General features: G+C 42.1%; 1 protein-coding gene across 2 annotated transcripts in view; it reads right to left on the bottom strand.

Annotated features, from left to right (window-relative positions):
* Positions 1–553: 553 nt before the first annotated feature.
* LOC110976006 (transient receptor potential cation channel subfamily M member 5-like) overlaps positions 554–25945 on the bottom strand; it is a 29778-nt gene continuing 4386 nt past the window's right edge. The window contains exons 1-26 of one of the 2 annotated variants that reach the window (XM_087140411.1): positions 25440–25539; positions 25123–25297; positions 24172–24300; positions 22464–22593; positions 21701–21884; positions 20651–20820; positions 19555–19783; positions 18107–18269; positions 17132–17316; positions 16535–16635; positions 15929–16066; positions 15080–15136; positions 14366–14477; positions 13719–13920; positions 13013–13238; positions 11936–12022; positions 11557–11642; positions 9825–9975; positions 8560–8688; positions 7828–8076; positions 6959–7133; positions 5891–6035; positions 4764–4960; positions 4179–4311; positions 2932–3025; positions 554–2491 (exon numbers count right to left, since the gene is read on the bottom strand). In XM_087140411.1, the coding sequence (XP_086996537.1) occupies positions 2336–2491; positions 2932–3025; positions 4179–4311; positions 4764–4960; positions 5891–6035; positions 6959–7133; positions 7828–8076; positions 8560–8688; positions 9825–9975; positions 11557–11642; positions 11936–12022; positions 13013–13238; positions 13719–13920; positions 14366–14477; positions 15080–15136; positions 15929–16066; positions 16535–16635; positions 17132–17316; positions 18107–18269; positions 19555–19783; positions 20651–20820; positions 21701–21884; positions 22464–22593; positions 24172–24300; positions 25123–25214 (3720 nt within the window). In that variant the 5' untranslated portion in view covers positions 25215–25297; positions 25440–25539 and the 3' untranslated portion in view covers positions 554–2335. Of the gene's footprint in view, positions 2492–2931; positions 3026–4178; positions 4312–4763; positions 4961–5890; positions 6036–6958; positions 7134–7827; positions 8077–8559; positions 8689–9824; positions 9976–11556; positions 11643–11935; positions 12023–13012; positions 13239–13718; positions 13921–14365; positions 14478–15079; positions 15137–15928; positions 16067–16534; positions 16636–17131; positions 17317–18106; positions 18270–19554; positions 19784–20650; positions 20821–21700; positions 21885–22463; positions 22594–24171; positions 24301–25122; positions 25298–25439; positions 25540–25945 lie in introns of those variants that run through there. The other variant, XM_087140410.1, reaches the window with a different exon arrangement.

Here is a 25945-nt window from a genome sequence, read left to right as displayed (position 1 = left end):
AAAACAGAGAAAAACAAAGGATTGGGACGACTTTACGTGGATCAGGGCAGCACAAGTTAGTGCCAGCTTAGGCAGGCCTTTGCCTTGCAGTGGGCAAAAGATAGCTGAAAAAGTTGATGATGAAATCATAAATATCGCTGGTGGATACTTTAAAATCATGGGCGGAGATTTTTTGTCACATGTAGGGGGATGATTTCCGAAAGCTCAAAGCTCGGCCTCCATCCCACGTGGCATTGTGACGCGAGTGGTGGGCGGTACGTAGTTTAGGCTACAGGGTGCACATGAAGTCAGTGACTTGAAAAGTGAGGCGGGGGGAATTATATTGGTTGTTCCCCTCCCAAACATTTAGGGGTGGGATATATTGCCTCCACCCCCGGGATCTCTGCCCATGCCTAACATGGACAGTATTTGCTTGCAATGCACCATTTTGGGGAAGGGATACACTGTATTACACCACTGCACTGCGTTGAACATCACAAGCAAAGAATATGCATATAAATTTATGGAAATGCTTATGATGACGTCAACAAACGCTTCTTTGAAGGGAACAATATCTTGTCCAATTTGTCTTTTATTCTAATTCTTTACATCCCTTTTACTGTTTGCTATTTGGGCAGATTATCTATCTTATCAAAATAATTTAAGAAAAGTCCTCTCAAGGTTGTACAAGGTACAGCAACGAAAATTTTACGAAAGTATGGCATAAAAATATACATTTTAGTGAAATCTGGTTAAACCCTACTGTGAGTAATCAAACTATGTACAAAAGGCATTTTCTTCTGAAGCACGTGGGACTTAGACAAATAAAAAAATAGAAACGTAGAAAAATAAACTACCTGAAGTATACACCTGGGTGGGTATAAATCTACAAAACAAATCAAATGAATACTAACGTGTTATGGTATAAGGGACACATCAAATATTGAAGCTTAAATTGCAGATTTTAAAATAAGGAAAGGAAAATGGTAGAACCTTTACACGCCAGTACGTACATTGTTTAAAAATCCAGATACATCTATGCTGAGTGACAGATTGATCGTAAGCCCGGCAAATAGAAATGAGTTTCCTAACACAGTGTTTATCCATATTCTTTTCTTTTCCCTGAAAGCCTACACCCTGTCCTTACCTGACAACATTGACTGTACAAGTGTTAATTTTTTCTCTAGATCACACATATCAGTGTTGAAAATCACTTTTCAAAGGCAACCTGACCACCTTGCCGTTGCGAAAGACTCTTGCTATTATGGAAATAAGAAGCCTTCGATTCTTTCAGAGTCACTTGACTCAGCAGGCAGTTGCAAACCTTGTTTTTTTCATATTTCAAAACACACCCATAACCTGATGGAAGACACGGGTGTTCTTCAAAATGTTAGAGGCAAGAAAGTTGAGGAATATTTCAGAGTATGGGTGTGGCTCATATTCATGATTGGAAAAAAATATACTTTGGGTGATATTTACACAAAAAGAGTAACACTGCACTGCACATTATGCTTTTGCAGTTTGATCCATCTTCCTCTGTCTATCATTACTCTCTCTGTCCACTACTTGAGTAGTCTTCTTTGTGTAGTTGATTGTACGTCCAACCAACTCCACTGCCAATTAATTATACTCACACTAACTGTCACTGGCTTCTGTGGTCCCTCAGATTTTTGTGGATAACCTTGCTATAACAGGAACCTTGTATTGTCAGGAATGAGGACGACTAACAAAGGATCGGGACCCAACATTTCCTTGTTTTAACAGTGCTCTTATTAACGAGGTTAATTGCATAGGCTGAATTAAATATTTGCTCCTGTGGATTATGAACATGCACTATGAAAACAGACGTTGGATACAGTCTATTAAACAAATAATACCGACAAATTAATTCTTAATGGTCTGTTTCTTTCATCCTTTTTGCCTAGTTTATGACATTTCCTATGAAGATGTACTTATCAGGACCCGGACCCATTTCAGCATTTACCTTTTACTATTGAAATCAAATGATTGCCACTAATACTTCAGTTACTGATGACATAATGTCATTATGGCATTAAATTTGCAAGCTATGAATTACAGTTCCACATGTTGAACTGCATACATGCTTTTTTGCCACGACAATGACAAGCTCTGTAGCGAGTTTGAAATTCAATGCGGGCGATTCACAATAGCGCGCCCCCACGAGTCTGCAAAGTGTTGGCCAATCACAACGTGCGAAATTTGTCGACCCTTTCCGAACGCGCATTGGGTCAACAGAGTTTGCGCATTGTGATTGGCCAATGCGTTGCAGACTCTTGGTGGCGCACTATTGTGAATCGCCCATATTGAATTAACCCATATCAAGTGGTGTTCTGTTTTACTTCAGAGTTGCCGACTTGCCCTTCTTCGGTGGGTAGGATTTCATATGGTGCCTCAAGCTCTGCAAGTGTCCTGCCCTTGTCAGGCCATCGCTGCTGTCAGACGACAGACCAGTTCCGTGCAAGCTATTGACGAGGCACTCCAGATTGGCGATCTGGCAGGAAAAATCAGGAAAAATCGGAGGAATCAATTCTTCCCTTCGGCAGTTACCAACATTTTGTCATTTGTCACTGAATAAATGATTCTGATCACTGACTGACAGTGAAATGTCCAGAAATGTTCAGAAAAGGATTACCAGTCCTCTCATATTCTGCGAAACAGATTAGTGGCTGAAGCGCCACCCACTGGTAGGTTCACATAATGTTAGACTGGTTCCCGTCCTACAATTGTTTTCCTCTACTTACTATGAATAAAATATATGAAATGGGGGCGGGAACAAAGATAGTGAATTAGATACTATTCAACAGTGCCCTTTAAATAAATGAATAATTCAATGACATGTGATCAACAATCCACCAATCAGATGGCTGGGATTCATGCAAGTATTGAATAATTTATGATTTCCAAGCCCGCATATGAGTCAATCTGACCTACCTGTGCTTCCAACATGTTAAACCTTCCTTCAATAGCTTTGTTAAGCCTTGCACCTTCAAAGTGCTTGGTCATTTTGGATGACAAAGCCTCAAGCCTGTTAAGAAAACCAAAGTTTTTTACATTTTCAAGATCTCTAACTTTCTCAACATTCTTCATCACTGAAAAATATAAACTTTTTTCAATCAATCACAATCATTCGGGGAAATAACAGAATAATGGTCAATCTGTACAACACATTTCATCACCGTTTTCAAGAAGAGACAGGCTTGATATGCTGCACAAACCTAAACTTTCGAGAAAATTGCATGTTAAGTTGGCTACTTTTGCAACAGAGACTTCATAGAGACTAACTGCAAAAGTTGATTAAGTAAGTACATTGCACAAACGTAAATCCATGTGCACACTGACGTGCCACAAAATGCCAGAAATTAAAGTGTCCACTACTTCATTTGAATGTAACTAAGGAATTAATTTATTCAACTGAATTTGTCCCTTCGCTAAAATTCAAACACAGGAAATATGCCATTGGCAACATGGGTACTGTTGCCACTGATTATGCAACATGCGGCTCGGTTACATATGTATATAATTTGTGAGTGAAATTTCCCTCTGTGAAATGAAAAAACTTCATGAAAACAAAAAATGTGGCTTAGATGTCTGCCAGAGATGCATGTGATTCCACTTAGATTTGGTCAAACATCAAATCATACGCATCAGACAAACTGGTCAATTACGCTAACATTCAGACACTCTAAAATGTGCCGATTTGGGGCTAATTTGTCCCTCTGTGAAAACAATGTTTTTTTCTTTCACAAGACAGAAATCAAGTGTCTAGTGAAGACCCAAATACCCAAAGTGCTTTTGAGGCCTCAGCTGGTACTGAGATTTTCTTGAAGAATTTCTTGAGACTTCTTCAAGCCCAACTGTCTTCCCTATCAGTTTCTAAGATGAATGCCTTCTGGATTTGCCAGTCCTCATCATTTCTTTTTGTAAAAATTTACCCCGGGAGATCTGACTGCCAGGAAGATGAAAGATTTCTTGAGACTTGGGGGATGAAAGGGAGGGGTGTGATACTCCTTCTGACTGCTCCATCAATCTTGCCGACCCCCTCCCCTTTGTCATCCAGAGGTCTGCTTTCAATTCAAGCAAGCAACCAAACTAGGCCGATATTTGTCCACGGTGAACAAAAAAACCAAAAACCGCCAAGACTCTGTGAGATAAATTGATCAGTACGTGGACGGACTCACTTCTCGTCAGTTTGCTTCATTCTCTTGTGGGATTCTCGGTTAGTCAGCTTCTTCTGCTCGGCCAAATAGTCTTCACCCGTGACTTCCTCCCACGTTGAGATCTCAATCTGCTTGTCCTGTTGCAACTTTCTCTCTGGAGAGTTAAAAAAAAAAAAGACAGACACATGTAAGGAGCTCACAGAGGAACAATCCCTTTGAGGTCAGATCAACTGCTACCCTCAGAATTATCCTTTTGAAAAAAAGCCATCTTTCTGTTTTCCTCTAATGGGAGGTGAGGAAAGGAACACTTGAACGGCTTTACAAACTGGACGTGAAATAATAGATTTCCATAGTAAATTCTCACATTCTGGTGAATGCTACGTGCACCTGTAAAAGTTTTGTTCAGTGGTACAACGCATTTCTTGGTTACCCATTTCACATTTCAGTCCCTCGGTAAGTACCTTCTTCCATTCAAACCAGTCAACTCAAGTCCTACATTAAAATGCAGATGGCAAGGGAAGCAAGATTTAGACAGGCAACAAACTAAGGCCATCTTCTGAGGACTACAGAACCAAAGGGAAATGATAGCACGTATCGACGACTTACTCATCAGGTTGGCAGACCTGTACAGTGTGCATCCAGGGAAGCACTTGTCCCAGGCCCACCGTATCATCTGGTAAACATGCATCACGATGATCAATGGAGGAACAACAGAGGGCCGTTGGTAATATTCCTTGACCAACTGATAACGCTGGAACTTCCAAAAGGTATCGGTGTTGTCTTGAATGGCCTGGAAGGTGTAACTAAGGTGAAAGGCAGAGTGTTCGGAAAAAAATTAGTAAAAAGAAGAAGGGTGTATTAACGTAAAGACTTGACCTAAAAAGCCAATGCAACATCATCATTTAACGTCCTTGGATGCCAGTACCAATCCTTGATTTTTAAACTGATTTTTATCGATACCAATAAACCCTTCTAAATTCTACACTATTTGAATATCAACTAGACTTTCGGTTAATTAATGAATTTGTTGTGACTGAATAAACTCACAGCATGAGTCACATTTAAGTTGTTGAATCTGGCTTTAAAAAACTTTTGCAAGCTAATGATTGTTAAGATGGCCTTGAGTTCAGGGCTGGCTTCACCTTCAGGGGTTTCACATTTTTGTAAAAATCCGGGTGCAAGAAGTTTTACTTACAGGAACAGAGGAAATCGACAAATTTCACTGCTCAAAAAAGGCTACTGCAAATTTGTATTACTTGAGATGACTGAATAACAAACGAATATTCCATCAGACGTCTCGTTTCCATCACAAAAGCTTGCCGGTATTCAGTGTTTAGCCTTAAACAATGAGCAAAACTCAGCTGAGGAAGGAAACGTGTGACAAGTCCTCTACTGTCCAATGTCTGCACACTGAATATGTATATGTGGGTAGGCCGTCAACACATCAAAGGGATGGTTTCCCTTGTTGGGAAAGTTGGGACTGAGTTGTCAAGACAACAATGTAACTTGCTAACTTTTAGATCCCCAAAACGTCTATGTTTCAGCATGTGGGTTTTCCTACAACTATAAAATTATGATGGGTGTTCACACACATACACACAGGAAGACAAGACAAAGGCGGTAGATGCATTTGGCCTGAAACATAACAATGAAGACAGTGACAGAAACACATGCAGTGAAAGATGAAATCATTAGGCTTGGTTTGAGTTTTTTCCAACTTGCTGGAGGCATACTTGAGCATTGCGATGAGAAGGTTGAGCAGTAAAATGTTGCTGATGAACAGGTAGAATGCCAGGATGAGGGTTCCAAACCATGAATGTTGGGGGCAACGTTGCATAGACCCGACATTCGCTGACTCCAGCAGTGCGCACTCTTCACCTGATCGGATGAATCAACGACGGGGGAAAAACTGCATTAATTCCTCACAAGCAAGACTTGCAGTACGGCAAGCATAGGGTACATATGCATATGTAGCTATCCATAGTAAGTGGTGAAGACACCTTCAGAAAAGTTGCTGGACTGTGAGTAAATCAACAGACCAATCCAGTAAGCCCCACCCAGGGGCTCGCGCACATGGGCACTAAGCACAAGCTCTTTCCCAGAGTGACCCCACATGCTCCCGCCGCACGCATCATACGCGCGTGCGTGTCAGACGTTTGTGCATGCTTGTTGGACATAAAACAAGGCTGTGGTTTGTGAGAAAACAATGGAGCATGACGTGATGGATCGATTTATCCGAAGACTGAAATTTGGCGTTGTATGCAATCATGTCTATTTACAAGGTATAGCATGCACATACATTAGTACATCTCACGCCAAACGCTCATAAGCTGTGCACCACACGCATCGAGTTCCAACCACTACTGATGTAGCTACATGTATCTTAAAACCACCCTCTCATTCCCACTCCAAGCAGAGAGCAACCAAAGTTGGACAGACCCAAAAGTTGGACAACGGGACAGATGATACGACAACAGTTTCGTGAACGTACCATAGAGGTAATAATTGTTTCACTGGCACGGATTAAAATGGTTACGTTTCTTGCCAATTCCATCGAAAAGTGGTTGTGGGACTGCATGTGCCCTATTTGCTCTACATGGAAAATTTACAGGCTGCTTGAATTGGCTCTGGTGAGGCATGCAAATGCACGTAGTTAGTGCTGCAGATTTAGTGCTAAGTAGTTCAGTGGATATACATGTACCTTTTAAAGCAAAGGTTCCAAGAGTGATTGGGCTAGTGCATGCTTCCATCTCTCCAAATCAAACCCCCCTTCCCCATTTTTTTGGAAAGAATGCACTTACTATCAATGTCTTCCAGGAAAAGCTCCCCGTACAGCTGGAAATAGGACTGGTAGAATACACCCTTGATGATGCCAACAATGTCTTGGTTGTTTGGGAAGAGAATAGCTTGGCAGGCTACTCCAAATGCCACCAGGAAGACCAGCAAAATAGCCAGGAAGGCCACCAGAAGTACCAACTGGTAAAAACATGTGGGACAAAAGGTCTCAAGCTAATAATAATTTAGTCATTTGTAAAGGGCCAATTCCATATACTTATGCTCAAATGTGCCGTACAAGAAGACATAAAATTATAACATGGTTGAGCTGTGGACATACAAGGGTGCGTCGGGTAGCTGCCAATGACCTACATCTGCACAGCCGGATATCAATGCGTGTCAATGTCACCAACACCTGACTGCTTAACTGATCCAAGCACACTCGAGCCTGAAAGTTAACCCTGATAATGCCCTTCGGGAACCCTTGTATAGGAAAGATAATGTGCACAAATTTCAGACGATGTAACATTTTTCGTTCAGTTACTTTTTGAAAAACGAAACTCGGAAAAACGCCTTTGTAAAATCAAACGTGACAGGACGGCCTCCTGTAAAATCCCGATAGATGGCCTGCACCACGGTTCTGGAAGCTCACTGCACGACCTTTCACTTTCAGGCTCTACTTTTTACCTGTATTTCATCTCCTGGCAATATCATCCTTATTTGGGGGAATTGCAAGGGTTTCAATTCAAATCTCTTGCCATGTTTGCTTGTGTATACCTGTTTAGGATGTCTCTAAGCAAGAGCGATGGCAACGCTGATGATTTCATGCATAAATTTCTACAATTCTACACAGAGGCAAGTGCCTGAGCCAACGAAATCTTGGCCTTGTTCTTACCATTCTGACAATCATGATTAGTTTGGGTCCCAAGAGCTTGCTGGCCGAGAAGATGTGGAGAATTCTCAAGTAGAAGACGACCAGGTCCAGAGCCAGAATGATGCGCGCTGCGTCCAACGTGACCGGGTGGAACCGAAGGCCCACACCAACGGCAAACATCACCAGGGACAGGAGATCCATGCAGTTCCAATAGCCCCACAGCCAGGCATCAAAGCGGTGATACACTGTCTGATAGTCCTCTTGAAAAATCTAGAGGTTTGAGGCCAAGCAAATTTTTGTGGGAAGGACCCAAATGACAAGTGAAAGACGGATCCAATGACCTGGGAAAGACAGACTGGCCTGATGGTTACGAAATGTTTGAATATGAGAACAAGTGTGAGCTTCCGTCAATTATAAGTAGGAAGTTGGATACCTCATCTTAGCTTATGGCAGGAACTGCATAGACAAGGAAGCAGGTCAATCCACTCTGGGAGATCAGACACAAGACCATGCACAAGACCAGTCACAAGTAAACAGGGCGAACAATGACAAAGGAATGCTTTTGTTGCAGTTCATTTGAACAGCTTGTGGCTTGAATTCTTGAATTCAGACTAGAGGTCTTGTGTTGGTCTTGTGAAGGTCTGAAGTGGTCTCGACTACAACACTGTCCAGGAGAACCAAAAGTTACAGCATGGTGCATGCGAAGAGAAAACATGAAAAGTTTTGCGAATATACACCACTCCGTGGGCATACCTGTCGCACTTCCTCCGTGAAGAGTGTAAACACCCAGCCCATGAGAACCATTTCGTAGATGGAGACCTCCTCTGTAAAGTTGCAAAGAAGGATGTAGCTGAAGAGTCCCAGAAACAAAAAATGGGATATCTGTAAGAAAAAGACCAACAATATTGGGTGGATTTTTACAAAACTGACTGGAATATTGTTGCAGCAAAAGTGCACGTGGTTCTTCTTTTCTCAGAAGTGCAATATTTCCATTCAAAGTGGCATCCGTCTCTCAAGCGTATGATTGGCATCAGCTGGAGGAATTGAAAGTCATGGCATAGTTGGGGTCCTCTCAACGAACTGACACAACAGGACAAGAGGTGAATGAACCCGCCAATCGGAGGTAGCACTTTAAATACCAGAGTCCCACAAAGATTGGCTTGCTCTTAATCAATAAAAGCCACACTGTACGACATTGCTATACTCTATACTCAACAGCTGTCACACACACGTGTGTGGACATTCAGGAAAATAAGGATATTTATGACAATGCAAGATTTTGTAGTGTTTTCCATCTTTCATGGTGTAAATAGGGAATACTAATAAGGAAATTAGCTAAGCTGACAAAAGCTTGCACGCCCTTGCTGTTTGTGATTCTCTTATGTCTGATCAGGGATTTCAAGATAATGACTGATCCCTGCGATGCTCAATGGCAGTGACACTGTCAATGGAAGCAGAGACCACATCATAGCTCTCATTTTCCCAGCAATGCAATTTTGCCCTTTGGTACTCAGTTCAGGGCATTTCCAGCTAAAAGGGACGACTGGGGAGGAAAAAGGCAACTATGGAGGAAAAAGAACAGTAAACTTTTATTTGCAGGAAATGCCACACCATCCCTAACGAAATCAATGTCATCTGAACGATGGTTGTTCATCATGTGTCACTCAATTATTTGTCTGAACATCTAATATGGTCACTTTGCAAAAATATAACCAACAATTACCAACGTTCCATTCAACGATACAAGGATGTTACATTCAACCATAAATGGAAGTTCCATTACATGGTCATGCTACAGGGATTTATTAAACTCTGGATTTACTCTGGTGGTAATGGGATTTCTGCAGGCATAGTATGAAGCAAATTACGCTCTACATTCATGCAATAGAAGGAATAATATCATTCAGCAACAGATGGACGGTTCCATTTCACATGGCAGGAACCCTCCATCTGTCATGTGTAATTCTTCTGAGCACAGCACTCATGGACATTCAATATTTGGACAGTGGCCTAAGTACCATGTTGAGACGGAAGCTGATAACTGGAGCCTCATAGAAGAGCTTCATTTTGTACCAGCATGGTAATCCATCCTCCTCGTGTTGTCTGTAAGTGACATGTGTCATGTACGTCTTCACACTTCCTGTGTCATCAGCGTCGTCGGTGTTGCATCTGCAATTTTTCCAAAAAAAAAAAAAACACACTCCCAACGTCTTGATAAAAGGCATTCTATAAACATACAGACCTACGACAAGGAAAGCAATCAAAGGTCACTTCAAATCCCCACAGCTCCTTCACCAGGCAAGCTAACCTCATTAGGTAGGATATCTTGGGAAATGAATGTCAGCCAAGGTTAGATCAAGCCCCAAAGCTCCATTACAGTGACAAAACATCTTCAGCTTGCATTGGAACCTGTGGCTCAAGCTGTGGTACAACAAAGAGGAAGGACACGGAAGGAGGTTGAACTGCCAGGGCCAATGCATTCTGGCAAATCCAGTATGTCCATAGCCAGAGCGCAGCGAACGCTTGTTATGCACGATCTGTTTCACAACCACGAAACCCTTTTTGTACCCTGTGATCGCTGCCGCAATTTATCGATGGCAATCTGCATCCTTAAAACTTCATGTACCGAGGAATTGGACATTGAATATTCATGCCTTTGTTGGTGCTTGGTATGATCTCATGACAACATCAAATTTAATGCTTGGGCAGTTGCTTGCATTACGCTGTGTGCCCTAAATCTGTATGTGCAGTCATTGCCCTTGATGGGCTCTTTCTTCTGGAGTTATGTTGGGAATAAATAACCCCGTTGTTTACAAGGTTTTTTCAATCATTTCTATTACAGCATTTGTACAAAAGTGTATTTTATGAGATTGCACGATCACTCCCTGTGATGAAATAGCGCATTTTGTTCCTAATGAATTAAGCTTTTCAGTAGTCAGTCAACATTTTGTTGGCCAGTCTTAGCCAAATTCGTACCAATTCTTTGAAAACTGATGTATTGGAGGAAAGAGAATAAAATTACAAACTTTGCAAGGAGAATGGAACAGTGTATCAAAATTTAAAAATGTTATGCACTATGGCAAAAGTAGGTCTAATATCAGGGATTTTTTCTCTCTTTGTTTCCCCGGTCACAGCAATAATTTGTATTTAATTGCAAGCAAAACACTACAGACATTGCCAGGATATTACTGGCCCAGCTTGTCTAGTTAAGATGCAGGCAGTAATTGGGCATTTTTGAAATGTTTTCTGTTTATTCATCTGACTCGGCGGTGACGATCACTGAACACTTTGAAGTGCCTGAGTTGCAACTCCTTCTGTGTCCTTCGTCTATGGGTATACACACATTAGGAGAGCCTGTTGTTTTTTCATAGAAGAACAAGCATGGGAAAGTTTAGCAAAGCTGTCTGACGAACCAGCTAAGAGGAAAATACACTTCATGTCCATCACATGATCAGGCTTCCTGCACCTACAGGACAATTAAATTCCATGACTTTTCCATGACCAAATCATGGAAATCCATGACCCAATAACACAATTTCTTGGGAATTCAGACTTTTAAAGTTGCACGACTTTAGTCATTTTAACAAAATTCCATTGCTTTTCCAGGCATGCAAAATGAAAACGAATTTCCATGGCTCTTTTAGGATCTTTCCAGGCCACAGGAACCCTGGACCACGACCCATATATCCTGAAAGGACTGTTCACAACCATCATGCTTAAAACGCTTCAAGTAGTCCATCTGAAACTCACGTCTGGTAGCTCGTTGTCTGGCAACCAGATTTGGATCTTGTCAGATCGTCATGCGTCTCCCTGTTGCCTGAGCTGTCTTTCGAAATCTGTTGAGGTAATTTCTGCAAAGTCAGTGGTAATCAAGAGAAATACACAATGATTCATGTAGACTGTGTTAAAAATACACCAGTCACTTTTAGAATTTCCAAAAGCTCCTTAACAGGCCAAGGATGAAATAAATGTTTGATAATGAAGCATTTGGTGTCAAAAGGTTGTGGGAGTTGGTTTAATTAACATGCACAATCAATGAATAGTTCATTTAAGGAAATGACATCAATGATCTGAAAAAACACGGTCAAAGACAGCAAGCATACTGTCCATCATTAAATTCATGGCTTACTCTTCGAGCTGGTACTCTTGGGTCTTCCTTCGACATAAATGTGACCACACAGCAAATGAGGAACGGGAAAAAGATGGACGTCCAGATCTGAAAGTCAAAGCACGACAACTTTGGAATTGCGACATCAATCTGGACATGAACAAGCTTAGTATAACTTCTCCTAACTTCGTATGAAGCATGTTCATTTCAAGGCGATGATGCAAACAACATCCACAGGGAAACCTACGGATGTAGTTTCAGCTGTATTTGACAAAGGATCTTGTTCTGGGTATTTATACTATAACGACCACACTCTCTACACGCCAGCTTATGCACTGCCTACATCTCAGTTGGAAGAATTAACATCTTTGGCCCATCTGTCTTCGGAAATAGAAAGCTCTCGAGAACAGTACGGATGTAAGTCCTTTCTGGCGGTGACTTGAAACCGAGTCAAGTCCTTCGGGCCCAACAGAGTCATGTTAACTTGAGTCTAAGTCACCAAGTCATCAATGCAGCATGTTTGAGCTTTCACAAAAAGTGGTGTCAACATGACTGCGAGGTATCAGACGAACGCTTGAAACAATGGAAAACTGCATGAGTAAGATAGCAGAGAAAATGTTTGATGGGTGTGAAGTGTCATATCACATGTGCATCTAATCATCTAAGATGCAGACACACAGAAATTAAGGTCCAATGAGGCATGACACATGCAAGGCAAGTACCTTTCCAAAGTCACAAAGTTAAAGAAGGCGTACCCCTTGCACATTGCAAGTAAAAAGTATCATTCTTCTGGTGGGACCCGAGAACGGTCCCTGGCCCCCATCCCCTTCTTGTAACTATACCACTTTAAACAAAAATGTTAAATGCCTTGACCTGAATGTGATTCAGCTCCTTTAACCCCTAAACGGCGGGATTATTTTGACCACGACTGCTGGGCTGTGGTATGCCCTGAATGGAGGGCTTTGTCCAGCAGCAGGCCCCATTGAACCAGCAGCTGCATGGTGAATAGACTCTATGTGAGGTATGCACTAATCCTCACACAAAGGTGCTGTAGTAGAAGTCGTCCGTAGCGCAGGGGTTAACTTCACAGGAATTCACCTTGAATAGTCCCGTACGTAGAGACAGCCTGCCCATCCACAACTCGTTGAGCAGGTTCTGTACGGCGGCGTGGGCAATAAACTGTTTGTTGCGGGCTGCTGCAGCCAGGTCCAGACACGTGGAGTTGCCCCAGTCTGGCAAGTTACGGACCAGCAGCAGGGACGTCCGCCTCCTGTCGCCCGTGTAGCACAGGTTGAGGAAATCGATGGCCATTGTCTGAAAATCCCTGCGGATTGGAGGCTCAAATGTTAGTGTCAGTCCGTCCCTTTAAATGGGTATTTTGATAGCCCCAATCCAGTCCCTTTTATAATCCTCATTAATACAAACTGAAATCAAACTGGCTTGCTCATTGGGCTACCAAGTTCACAGATTGACTGCAACTGTGTAGGTTGATTTATCTTTAACGAGTTAGCTGCACGCTGTAAGCCCTCCGTGTACAGCACCAAAAAATGCATTTCCAGACACTAATATTTGGTATAAAATCTTCAAATAATGACAACCTGCCAATATTGGTAGCGACATATATGTGGGTGTCACCCTTGCAAATATATGGGCATATTTGATTCTTCACTGTGTCTTCCGACCCTTTATGTGTGCTGAACAAAATGACCATTTAGTCTTAATGGTCTGGCTGCATGACATTCCATACTTTGAAAATTATTGCCAATTACCGAAATTTTGAAAAAAAAAAAACAACAAAACCTACTTGGCATGTTTGTGCATCTCGGCCGACTCCTGTGGGTCCTGCTTTTGTAATTCGGACAAAGCTCTCAGGATTTTACTGGCCAAAAGGGCGCCCCCTATTGACGGCTTGCCCAGCTTCCAAAACAGCTTGGCCATCCTGAACCGGTGCAGCAGGACGGCCCACAGAAAGAGCTCCTGCAGGGGTTGCTTGAAGAAAACCGCGTCTGCCAACAAACCGTACCTGACTATCAGCTATTAATGTCACAAATATGTGGGGGGGGGGAGCTCCAAACTGCTCCAAAGTCAGGGCATGCTGAAACTAGGTTTTTGTTGGTCGGGGCACTAGACTTGTGTGCATGCGTGAATTAATTTAAGTCTTGATGTGTCATCAAAAAAAGTGGGCTGTACCAGTGACAAGCTCACATGATACACACATAATCGTTTACACTGTCAGCATACGTTTCCTTCAGATACCTGTCAGGCAAGCATTGTTGTCAACAAACGGCTGTATGGCTCATTCACTGTGCAACGCTTGCTTACGGCGACAAACAAGGCCAAAGTCCAAAATACCCAATTGGGACATGGCCTGACATCATCATGGAAGACCACAAAATACTGTGAGAGATGTGATAGGATTCAATGAATCTCTGGTATCGGATGTCTGCTCACCACTACAGCGGAAATGGCTTGAGCTATAGTCAGACTCATAGGTGTCAAAGACCAGCTCCTTCAGTACGTGACCGACGTCCTCCAAGGAGAACTGTACACTGCCCCTGAAATGCTGGATGACAGTTTACCACAAAATAGATTCAATGTGTAAGACATAAATGCATACAAGTGTGCATATCAACATTTCTGGTTTTCTCTTACCCTGTGAGCTGCACAACAGCGTCTGTCTTAATTGGCTGCTGACGGAACTTTACGGCCAATGGATGCACAGAAATCACGATGAAGATTAATATGGACCAAGTGACAGGGACGGAGTGTGCATCAATGCCTGAAGGCGGCTTATTCCCATGCATACAATGCCTTCTCGTGGTCCCATGTGGTTTTACACCTCCAGATTAACACATTACCTTCATTTGTACTGTGTCAGGCCTGCTTGTTCACGTCTGCGTTCAGAAGTGTGCCAAGCCCATGGAAACTTGTTGCGCAGTTGGCAGAAAGTCTCTCTCATCCGTACACAGGTTCACATTACAGTTGATAAATAGTTTGCACACTGTGCATGGTTATCTGTGTTTGTACAGCCATTTACAACACTCGATTTGGGGAATGTAAAGATGTGCAAATCTATTAAGGGGTCATCTCAATATTTGTCTGGGACAAGGTGTGTCTTGTTACGTAACATGAAAAACTTCTACAGAAGCGCATACATTAACTTACCCTTTTTGCTCTCTGCTTTTCAAGAAGACTGTGAAGAACATACGATTCCTGACTTGTCTGAAAGGCGAGTCCACACATCGAGAAAATCAGGACTTACATTACTACACAAATTAGTGACTTGCAAAGCTTCAGTGCACAAATGGGAGTTCATTAACCTTCACAATCTTCAATTCTACAACAGGTGAAAGATTCAGCACTGTTCTTTCAAACAAATACATATGCTCCAATCAAATTCAGCACCAAACTACTTAGAGATATTGTCATAACTACATAAACATATAAAGTGTTGCTTCAAATGAGGACCTTAGTCACCTGCTGTGCACGATGGTATATGTAATGAAAACCAAACAACTGTTATTAATTAAAGGGAGTCAACTGCAACGACAACCATCTCAAAATGGAGGTGCTATCCACCAATAAAGTCTGGCCCCTGGACGGCCTGGCCAGATTTAAGTTCCACCTGTTTCATCAGCTGAGCCTGTGGCAGTTGTTCAGTTTCATCTAGTGTGTAGGCAACTAATACACCCAACTTGCATGGGAACAGTTGGGAAGGAAAGTGCCTCAAGGTGACTTGATTTGCCAATCAAGTTGATGGGGACCATGGCCCAGGACAGACCAGAGGCTAGCTTTTGTTCAAAGCAGAAAATCAAAAGGGCCCAAACGCCCCTCCTTTGCCCGAGGGTGGCCTGGCTATTCAAACCGTGAAGCCACTGTTTCCGGCTTGCTCCCCAAGATCAAAGGCAAGTCAGACTCTGACCACACAAAATCTAGTGGGACAAATTTGAGCAAATGTGTTGTGAGAGTGATTTTGTGTGGTCCCTGCATGGCCCTTATCGTCCGGGATCTCACCTCATTGTACAGGTCAACCAGCATCTGTGCCGTCAGGAACTTCTTCACGTCCATGTCGCCCTCGGCAATGAAGAGCTTGACAAACTTGGGCTGGTTGTTGACCAGGGCATAGTAGAAGGAATCTCTCAATTCGCTGTGCTGGTATGGCAAGGAAGTCATGACAAGAGGGAAACTGCTTTGAAGGAAAACGAAGGTGACAGCAACAGGCTACCTGGTACGTGAACCCAAGTCAGAAAATATCCTACGTCCGACGTTAATATAACGTTTAGAGGGACAAAGGACACAGGGCAAAAAATTTCATGGTTTTGAGTCAGTGAGTGTGCATGTATTAAAAGTGAAACATCTGTACACTCTTCCCACTTAGGATCGGGGTGTACCAGTCAGAGTGCGATGAGTTTTCATTCCCTGTCCTATCCCCCAGTTTTCTTTGTATTAGGAAAAACCAAACTAATCAATGCCCAGTGCCACAACTGATTTCCCTCGGTCTGTCGGCTCATTTTAGAGAAATGTTCTCCACAAGCTCTAGGCTCTATCTCAGGTTTAGAGGCCACTTCAATCATTTCACATGAACGGCCATGAGAACTAAGCCAATCTAATAATCTGTACCTTCCATTTCCGGTGTGCGAGAAGTTCCTTCTTGGCCAGATCTATCCTGTTCCAGATCACAGCGAGGTGGAGGTCGTCCTGTGCTTTGCATCCGCGGTTGGCTTCGAGTAAAAGTACGGGAGTGAGAGAAACCATCAGTTAATGCTAGGAGACCAACTGTTACCCCTATTCAGATCATAGTAGATCGCGCTGTCTGGCAGGAAGCATACTAAGCATTCAAAGAATAAAAACCATGGCAAAAAGCGGCGATACGAAACACAGCCAGGGTGGAAAGCACCCGCAAAAAACTTTAGGAGATGGTGGGGTCCAGTGGGAAGATTGTACGTGTGCACATAGTTATAATCACTTCATTTTGTTCTAATTTGAACGCACGATAAGCTTCCTTCCAGACAGTGCAATCTCAAGTGATTTCTCATTTCGCTAACAGTTCAACAGAATCATAATCAAACATTGTTCCAATTATCTAACTTGAACAGCCTTAATCATTCTTTCAAAATGGTCATGTTTTAAATTTGGGGTCTAAAAAGTGTGACATTTATTAGCCTTATTAACATGTAATTATTCAATCAAATGGTGAATGCATTGTCAACAACCAACCATTCATTAGCGCTCGCAATATGGCTTCGTCAATTCTGAAGTCTTGATCACAGACATTGATGAGATGACGTCTCTTGATGATCTCTTTGATTAGGTCCTTGGTCTTCACGAAACATTTAGGATCCAGGCTGAGCTTCATCTTTATCTCGTGGGTAATTTTGACATCAAAGGCTATGTTATCTTCTCTGCAAGATGTGTAAACAAGAAGAAACTTTATCAACTAATCAGCCCTACTCATCAGCAAACGACACAAGACTTTGATTACTGTGGATTGCTTTCAAAACCCACATGAAACTGCACTGTACCTAGATATTTTAACTTGACCTTTAAAAGAATTGCATGTTGGCATTAAGGGCCATTAGAAATGGTACATACCGTACACAGGAGCTATGCTGTTTGGAAAAACTTGGTGGTTAGATCAATTTTGCATTATTTTATCCCATATGCTGAAAATGATATCCATTTTACATCAACCGGCTCACCCACCCTTACATATGTATACTTTTGGGTTATTTCCCTTGTTCTCGTGTACAAAACTCCCACACGACACGGAAAAAAGTCAAATCACTGCCATTTCAACCAAATTCAGTTTCCTGGGTTGAAATTTCGACCGTATGTCCCTTGTATAAAACACTTCAATTTGTGACAAGACAAATGGCACTTGAAAATTCCTCCTTTTTGAGTAAAATTGAAATATCTATTTCGTGAAATTCTTGTGGTATACCACTTTAGTACCCCACAAAGATCAAAACTGGCCTTGTGGGGTACCTTCCACTGTTCCGGTACCCCACAAGGCACCATGTACACACGCAGGTGCTCAAAATAACCACACAAAATGATGCCGCTACCACCCCATTTGTTTGAGCCGCATACGTATCCCCCAATAACTCATTAGGACTAGGTACACCATTACATGAAGATAATAACTACTGGCTTAACACTGTCCAAATTTCCGGACAAAATTTCTCCACGCACCCTGTCTGAGGCCTACTGTTTATGGCAAATGTCAGCACATCCGCTGCTCCTCCTGAGTCTGGAATGACCAAGACTGGGATCTGGTGCTTGGTGACAGCATCATTAACAGTCTGGATAGTTGAATGGTCACCGCCAAAGACCACATGCAAAGCCGGCACAGTCGCTTTCGTTAAAATGGGGAACAAAGTAGATATTCTTTATGATTAATAAGAAGTTTGGCAGCAGGTGTCTGCATGTCACATACTTAAGTCAAAAGAAATTTTTAAAATTCAAATTCTGCACATCTGAGTGCTGGAAGCTGACAATCATTAATATGTGATGCCTACCACTTACCGGTGCATGTACAGAAACTTCAGTGTGTTTTGAGAATGGAGTTAAAACCGAATACTCTGAGTGATGTAATAAGGAAGCCTCCTGAGGCAAAGGCTCTGTGGATCACTTCAGGAGGCTAGGTTTACAACCACGGTAAAGCACTAAATACTTGTTTTATAACACCTCTCATACTGATTCCCTATATGTAAGAAAACACGCTTATTTGAAAATCAAATTTGTTGAAAATAGTTTCCAAAACTACCTCTTCAAAAAGTGTAAACCTAGCCCCTAACACCCTACATGTATTTTCAACTGCCTGTTATAGAACAAATCTTGACTAGTCAGAACTCAACTCTGGTCTTGTACTGTGATGGCAAGGCCTACAGAAAAATGTCCTTACATCTGCCACTTAAGATTGAACATTTGGGTCATGTAAACATCCAGTCAAAGGCAGTCTCAAATCTGTAATAATTTATTCACACATGTCAGAGTGGGCTTTGCTAACATGAGGATTGACACCAGGCTGTAGGTTATTTTGGGTCTGGGATATCTAAGCCATTTTCCAATACTCGACTTGGGCTCCGACTCAGGCTTCAGCTGTTTTTACTTCCTGACTTTATAAGGTTGTAAGCGCAATAGTAAGTCCAATAGTGCCACAAAACATCAAGTAAGATGCAACAGAGCCAAGCATTATAGTGCTTCAATTTACATTAAACGTTTCAGGCCCACAATCGGGGATTGGTTTCCTACACGAAGCATGAGATGGAGACGAAGTTGAGATTTGGAAAACGGCCCTGGTTAAGATCACAGGTTAAACATTAAACGGTGATTTTGGATACTAGCAGAATCTTTTTTGCATTTGTAAATTTCACGTCAGCAGCCAGTTTAAAGCAGTTTTCCCGATGCATTATACATTTGGAAAGTGGTAAGTATAACCAGTAAGGACAAATTCCCTTTATGAATCTATTTTGAAAGTGTTAAAGTATATTTAGCTTGGAAAGTTACTGGCAAGTACAGGCATCTTACCCGATTGGAGAGAACAGATTCAACATCAATAATAATGTTGTTGTAAAGATACACAAAGTGGATACAATTCAATTAGCCCCATTCTGACCCAATGCAGACTGGCTCCCTACCATTACTCCCTTTGATCTTGCACTTGGCGATCATGTGCACCAGCTCGTTCCTTATGCCGACCTCATCGCCCAGCTTGGAGTCCGTGTTCCCTACCAAGATGAAATGGGTGTGGTTGGGCTCCAGGTGGTGGGTGGGGGCACTGGCGTCATCACGGCAGTCATAATCTCCGTCCCCTTCATTGTCGCTGTTGTTGCTGTCCCCATCCATGTTGTACATGACTGGCATTCTCTGAACGAGCAGTCCAAACCACAAGAATCATGTGACTTCAGTGCTACAGATTGTGTATGAACCTGTTCAAGAATTTAAACTGATTTACCTGATGCGAACAACGTTCAAACTTGTATCCTCAAATCTGCATATTCTCCAAAATCTGCCTCATGAATTCCACAGATGAATGTTTAATAGCTCAAATCTTGCTATCACATCTGTGAGGTGATTCAGACTGCTACAATGCTATGATCGATATCAACCCTAACCTTCCCCGACCACGCAGAATTAAACAGTAGTAAAGTGTTTAATTCTGTGGGGATAGGTCTGGTATGGTCTGGGGTTTGGCATACCTTAGGAAAACTAAGTCCAACAGCCTCTGTGCACAAAGTCCCATATGGGTGTTTAACTTTGTGTGAATGGGGAAGGTTAGGGCCAGCAACCTTTGGGGGATAAGGGTTAATTTGGGAAATCATACTGTGACTCTGATCGTCTTCCTCGACTTTTTCTCAAATTCACATCTGGGAGGTGACTTTTGTCCAGTCATGTTTTTGCAAAACAACAGCGAAGATACAGCTCGAGTCAAGCCCCAAAGGGATATAGTACACAATTATGAGCTACCGGGATGTGCAAGGGTACCCTATTATTGTGATAAAGATGGAGCTGTAACTGACAACTCGGGTTTCAAAAACTCGACAGATTTCAATGATTTCCGGTAAACAAAATTTGTGTGCACTTGGTGCCATATGCTTGTAAACAGGTACATGTGAATTGGCAGATGGTGTGACATAGCAACGAAGGTAGCCATTGCTACACAACGACAGTAACTCTGTAGTTTGCAAATGGAGACCATGAAAAGTTGGATCCAAGTAAACAGCAGGTGTTCACCTCTGAACCTAGCAGCTTCTCCTTCTGACTGACGATGCCTAGAGACGCCACGCCCACTGCCACGACATCCCGGTGTTTGACCATGGCTCGGCCGATGGCATAGTTGGTCAACGCCTGCCCCATCCTCTTCATCATACCGCAGTTGAGACCACCGGTAAAGAGCCACACATCTATTGACACCAACACGACAATATGACTGCAAGCAATTAACTATCCCACCAAGGGACAACAGAGAAGCAATTTTCTGAAGAAAAAAAAAACGAGTTCCACTGAATTTTTTGTGGGGGGGGGACCAAAGAAGCTCAATGGTTAAAAGGTCTCATCTCATTGCAGAAAAAAATGCTTTGGAAAAAGAACCTTACAAACTTCAAGTGTACTTTGTGTCGGGGATGTGTTGATTTTTAATTACGGGTTTTGCACGATGCAAAGTACATCCTGAAGTAGTGTGCGACACCTGCTGCTACATCTGACTCCGACCAGTCAGGCGACCCCCAGAAAGCTCAGTGGCCGCGTGGTAAAGACATCTGTACTAGTAAGCAGGAGGTCATGGGTTCAAGTCCTACCCGAGTAAGCTTGTGAATTTTTTCAAAAGCTCTAGAAAAAATCACTGAGAACACCGTGTTGTGAATACACAGTACTTCAGGTAAGGGCAAAACCCGAAATTAAAAATATCTCATCCAAGTTAAGATGTACACCTGAATAAATAAACATTAAACTCTGCATAGAACTTTCCAAATTGTAGCATTTATTCAACTTGAGATATAGCAAACTTAAAACATCTTCATGTAATCCTGTCTAAACTTCGCCGCTCAGCTGTAAGTATATGTACAGTACACATGCGTATATCCACACAATATGGAACATATAAATGACAGTTGAAATAGAAAACTTCAAAAGACCTTGGCAGTTTTCTACTTTATCACAGCTCCTATCAGGCCTTCCCCATCTGCGACACCAGTGCACCCTCCCTAAAAACGTTGAATTCACCCCCTGGAAACTACACATATGCGTACAGGTTAGAGGTACCACATAATCTCAGGTTTAACATACCAGTGCTTAGCACAGCCTCAACAAGACCCTTGCAGAAGGCCTTTTTCATGGCATAGTTTCCCTTGGTCACCTCCTCACCACCTCCCAGAATGCTGATCAGTAGCTTCGGGAAGTCAAGACCCCACTTCTTAGAGAGGGCACTTACCACCACATCTGGGTTTTCATCAGGCTGAATGGCCAGGTACTGTGCAAGAGAAACGTATACATCAACGGGCAATTAATGTTGAATTGTCACATACACGTAAATGAGCATTCTCCAAGTATGGCAAAGTTGAATGAGACACATGAATATGCTAAAATATAGGGATGTTCCAGATGCATTGATATCAGCAGTTCTTGGTAATAATAATTAGACTTGCCAGTTAACTTTATAACTCCATTTATGAACTTAAATGTCCAGAAGTCATAAATCTGGCCACAAGTTAATGTTAACACAAAGGGCATTGATCTTTTTCAAGCACTGTATGTAATCTCCTAAAGCGACAATTTAGCTGAATATGAATGACACTCTGGCATACATGGCTCATGAGACTTTCAACAGTGTACTTAAATTAAACAAGACAAACCAGCAAATGAGACACAAAATCAATATCCCCACCCCTACCCCCCAACAGAAAAGGTCTTATGGTGACCTCATTGGCCAATCAAGCCCATTGGGAAATAGCACACAAACACAGGGAAGGAAGTGATCTGCAGACATCCTCTATGACCCCAATGTACACGCACTATGTACTGCAAACGTGTACAGAAAATGTAGTCCTACCTTACTCTTTGTGTATTTATGGGCTTTCTTTGATTCCAAGAACTTGATGTTGCCACTCAAATAGTCTTTAGTGAAGCCATAGTCATAGCGAGAAGACTGCCGTGTGAAGCCCATGCCACTAAGCTCAATGCTACATTGTATGCAAAATAAACACGACTCTTGGATAGACATACGTATGAACTCAAACTTACATACAATCATTTACATGTACACTTGCATGCATTATCTCAAATAACACTATAAGTAGGCGACATGGCAATGGCCAGGATCCTTGCAGCAAGGTGCTGGTATTGTACTGTACTGCACCATCCACCTTTTACTGACTGTGTTCCTGTGGAAAATCGGGCAAAGGGGTACGGCGAGGGAAGGGCTTGAAATCATGTAATGCTTGAGACACTGTTCAAAATCTTGTGCGATTGAGGAGGTTGATTAAAATTGGAAGAGAAGATGCCTATAAATTATGTACATATTTGTTAACTTTTCTGATTTGTTTCTTATTGCTCAACCAACTGACTGACTGCTTAATTGGCTACCTCCATGGATTAATTTAGGTTGATTTAGCATTGGCATAACTACTATATGTATCTATAAATATTTAGAAGCCCTACCAAAAGGAGAATTAGTCACGCTAGTCCACATGTTCAAATTAGGAGTTGCAGAGAGTTTGGGTGTGCATTTACTTGGGATATTTGCGAAACAACTTTCCAAGTCTCTGGAGCAATCCCGAAGGGGCTAATTAACACAATGAACATAATCTAATCTTCACCGTCCTATGCTTGCAGACGTTGGCAACTGACCCATTTCAGTTTGGAGAGTAGGAACGTTGGGGACAAATTACACTGTGTTCCAGCGAGATGATGCAAAACTTGTATCTTATGCGTTTGGTGTGGTGCCAACGGACGATAATTTGAATGAGCAAGCTGACAATGGCAAGCTCGGCAGTCGAGTGGTGAGGATTTGACACTAGTGAGCAGGAGGTCGTGGGTTCCAGTCACACCCCAGCAAGCTCGTGAATTTTTTCACAAGCCATCGGAATACAGTGAGTATACAGTGCTGTGAATAATATACTTTGCTAAATGGTCAAACTCGCAGACTTTTGGCATATGAATAGGGACCCCAAGAACATTTCTATCAGTAAAACATAATCACACAGAAACATAAAGTTGTGGCAGATCCATTTGGATCGTGCCAAATGCCTGCCCACACAGTGTCTGTCCTTCAGAGTACTTGGCAAGAAAATTCACCCAAGAAGATGACGGAAATGATTCATCAATGCACAAGCTATCAAGCCTGACTGTGTATGTACGGCATAAGCTGACATACGTGTGATTCACAATGACAGTATTCCAGCTACTTGCATGCATGTACACGTATCTAAAGTTAAATTATGTGACATAAAAAATCATTTACAAACTTGTAACTTCAGCAGAGTAAGAGCAAGGAAACGAGTCACTAGGAACTAAAGTATACATGCACATCTTCTTGTAAAGCATGGGAAATTTTTGACAAGCTTGCTTCACAAATTAACTTGAAAAAAAATCCACAATGGGTCATTCCACGCAGTTCATTTAATTGTCTTTGCTTATTATATGTTGTCACATTAGCCAAAACCTCACAGATCAGTCATTTGGCCATAGTTTCGTCAGTCTCTTCTGAATGTGTAAAGTTATCAACGCGCATGAACATGACTTAACTACATGTAAGGTACCTATTCTGACGGGCTGTAGGGCCCATAGCCAGCAGTGTGGTTAGCTGAGCCTTCAATCCACTATGGCTCTTCTTGCCGACCTGACCGGTGACTGGCTCTTGGTTTGTGTCACATGTCCCTTGAACTTGGCTGCAGAAAAGATTGCAGAATTTTATCCATGTGCATGTAGCAAAACGTATGTCGTATGGATTATAGACTCATCTTGAAGCGATACCAGTACCATGGCATACCCAGTTTCACATCAGGATTGGAGCATGTTCTTGAACCTCAGGCATACGGGTGCATTTCTGCAAGTTGCAACACCCTTCTGGTCAAAGAGGAATTTAATACTTGCGCATGAATGTACATGTACATGCATGCCACTAGTGCAACGGCTCAGTAACGGCTTTTAATTCTGGTCAATCTACCGGTACACATAAATGCACAATTGTGAACAGCTTTTCAGAATGTTTTAATTTTTCTCCCCAGTCCAACAGAACCACATAATATTACGAGTAACATGTACAGGTTATTTCTTGGAGGGGCCATTAACATTGGCCAATTTGCACGCATGCACTTTTGGTCATTGGTTTTAATCAATTTATTTCTTTTCGTTGGTTTCAGGTCTCAGGCTAAGAGATCTTGATATTTCAATTCAATTCTGTTTTCCATTTTTCTTGTTCAGAAATCTGGACGTTTCTGAGTCTCCATCAATTCAGCTCCTCGTAACGTTTCCTTCCACAGTAGTCATCTAGTTTAGTTTGTTACTGTGAGTTCCCCCATGGTGGGCATATTTTCCAGGTACAAGGATTACCTTTAGGATCATTCTACCAATGACTTCATTCCAGCATGAAATGGTGAAACTATGAACATGTGCAACCGTGCAAAACATCTTTTATACTCTACCCTGAGAGCACATCAAAAAAAATTATTACCAATAAATCCATTAAAAAAGGGAAGCTGAATACAGACCTTGAGTGAGCCTGCTCCAAGTCAGGCCCTTGAACTGTAGCAATATAGGACTGCTGTGGCCCTGGATTAAGACAATTGCAGCAACCTGCCATGACTGCTACCAAAATGGATCTGTGCGACTGTTTATGTTGGCAATCAAGCTACCAAGAACATCACGGCTCCCAGTGCAAGTAATCTAAAGAAAAGGATACAAAATGCAAACTAAGAAAGTACAGGCACAACGTAATTCTTATCATGACGGACATAATGAGATATATCGGTACACTGGTGCATGTAATGAACCAAGCCATCATTGAATAGAGCATTTTATATGTCACCTTGTGATCTCATCATCCGCACTCCAGAGAAAGAATTAAACCAGTCACAAGCCAATCAAGTCAAGCGACAATTTGTTTACATGTGCGCTGTCCTATGGAACCAGAGGGCGCCAAGGTCCACTGAACACTCAAGGAAGGCACACATGTAAACAAAGTGTGGGCCAACAGTACAAAGGTCTATTCTTTGTCAGAACTTCCACCAATCAGGTCAGAAGTGAAGAGATACAATCAGAAAATGAATGTCTTCGCTACAGTTCATTTAAATACATGTAAATTGTGTGTGGACTGAGGGTCTGAACAACAGTTTTACATCCGATTTATCAATAGACTGGTACATTTATTGATATCACTTGATTAATTTATATCACTTGATAATGTACATGTACGTTGACGAGGTCCTATGTTTAAATGAATGGAGATTTTAATGGTGGAATGATGTTGAAAATACAGGAAAGGTGTCAAATCATCAACAATTTGAACAAACATCTCAGAGTGTTGTTTTTAAC

This window comes from Acanthaster planci, linkage group LG08, assembly GCF_054643075.1.
Source record: "Acanthaster planci isolate LZ-2023a linkage group LG08, COTS_SCS, whole genome shotgun sequence".
Taxonomy (NCBI): domain Eukaryota; kingdom Metazoa; phylum Echinodermata; class Asteroidea; order Valvatida; family Acanthasteridae; genus Acanthaster; species Acanthaster planci.
Note: the sequence above shows the minus strand (reverse complement) of the source record. Positions and strands in the feature narration are given on the sequence as shown.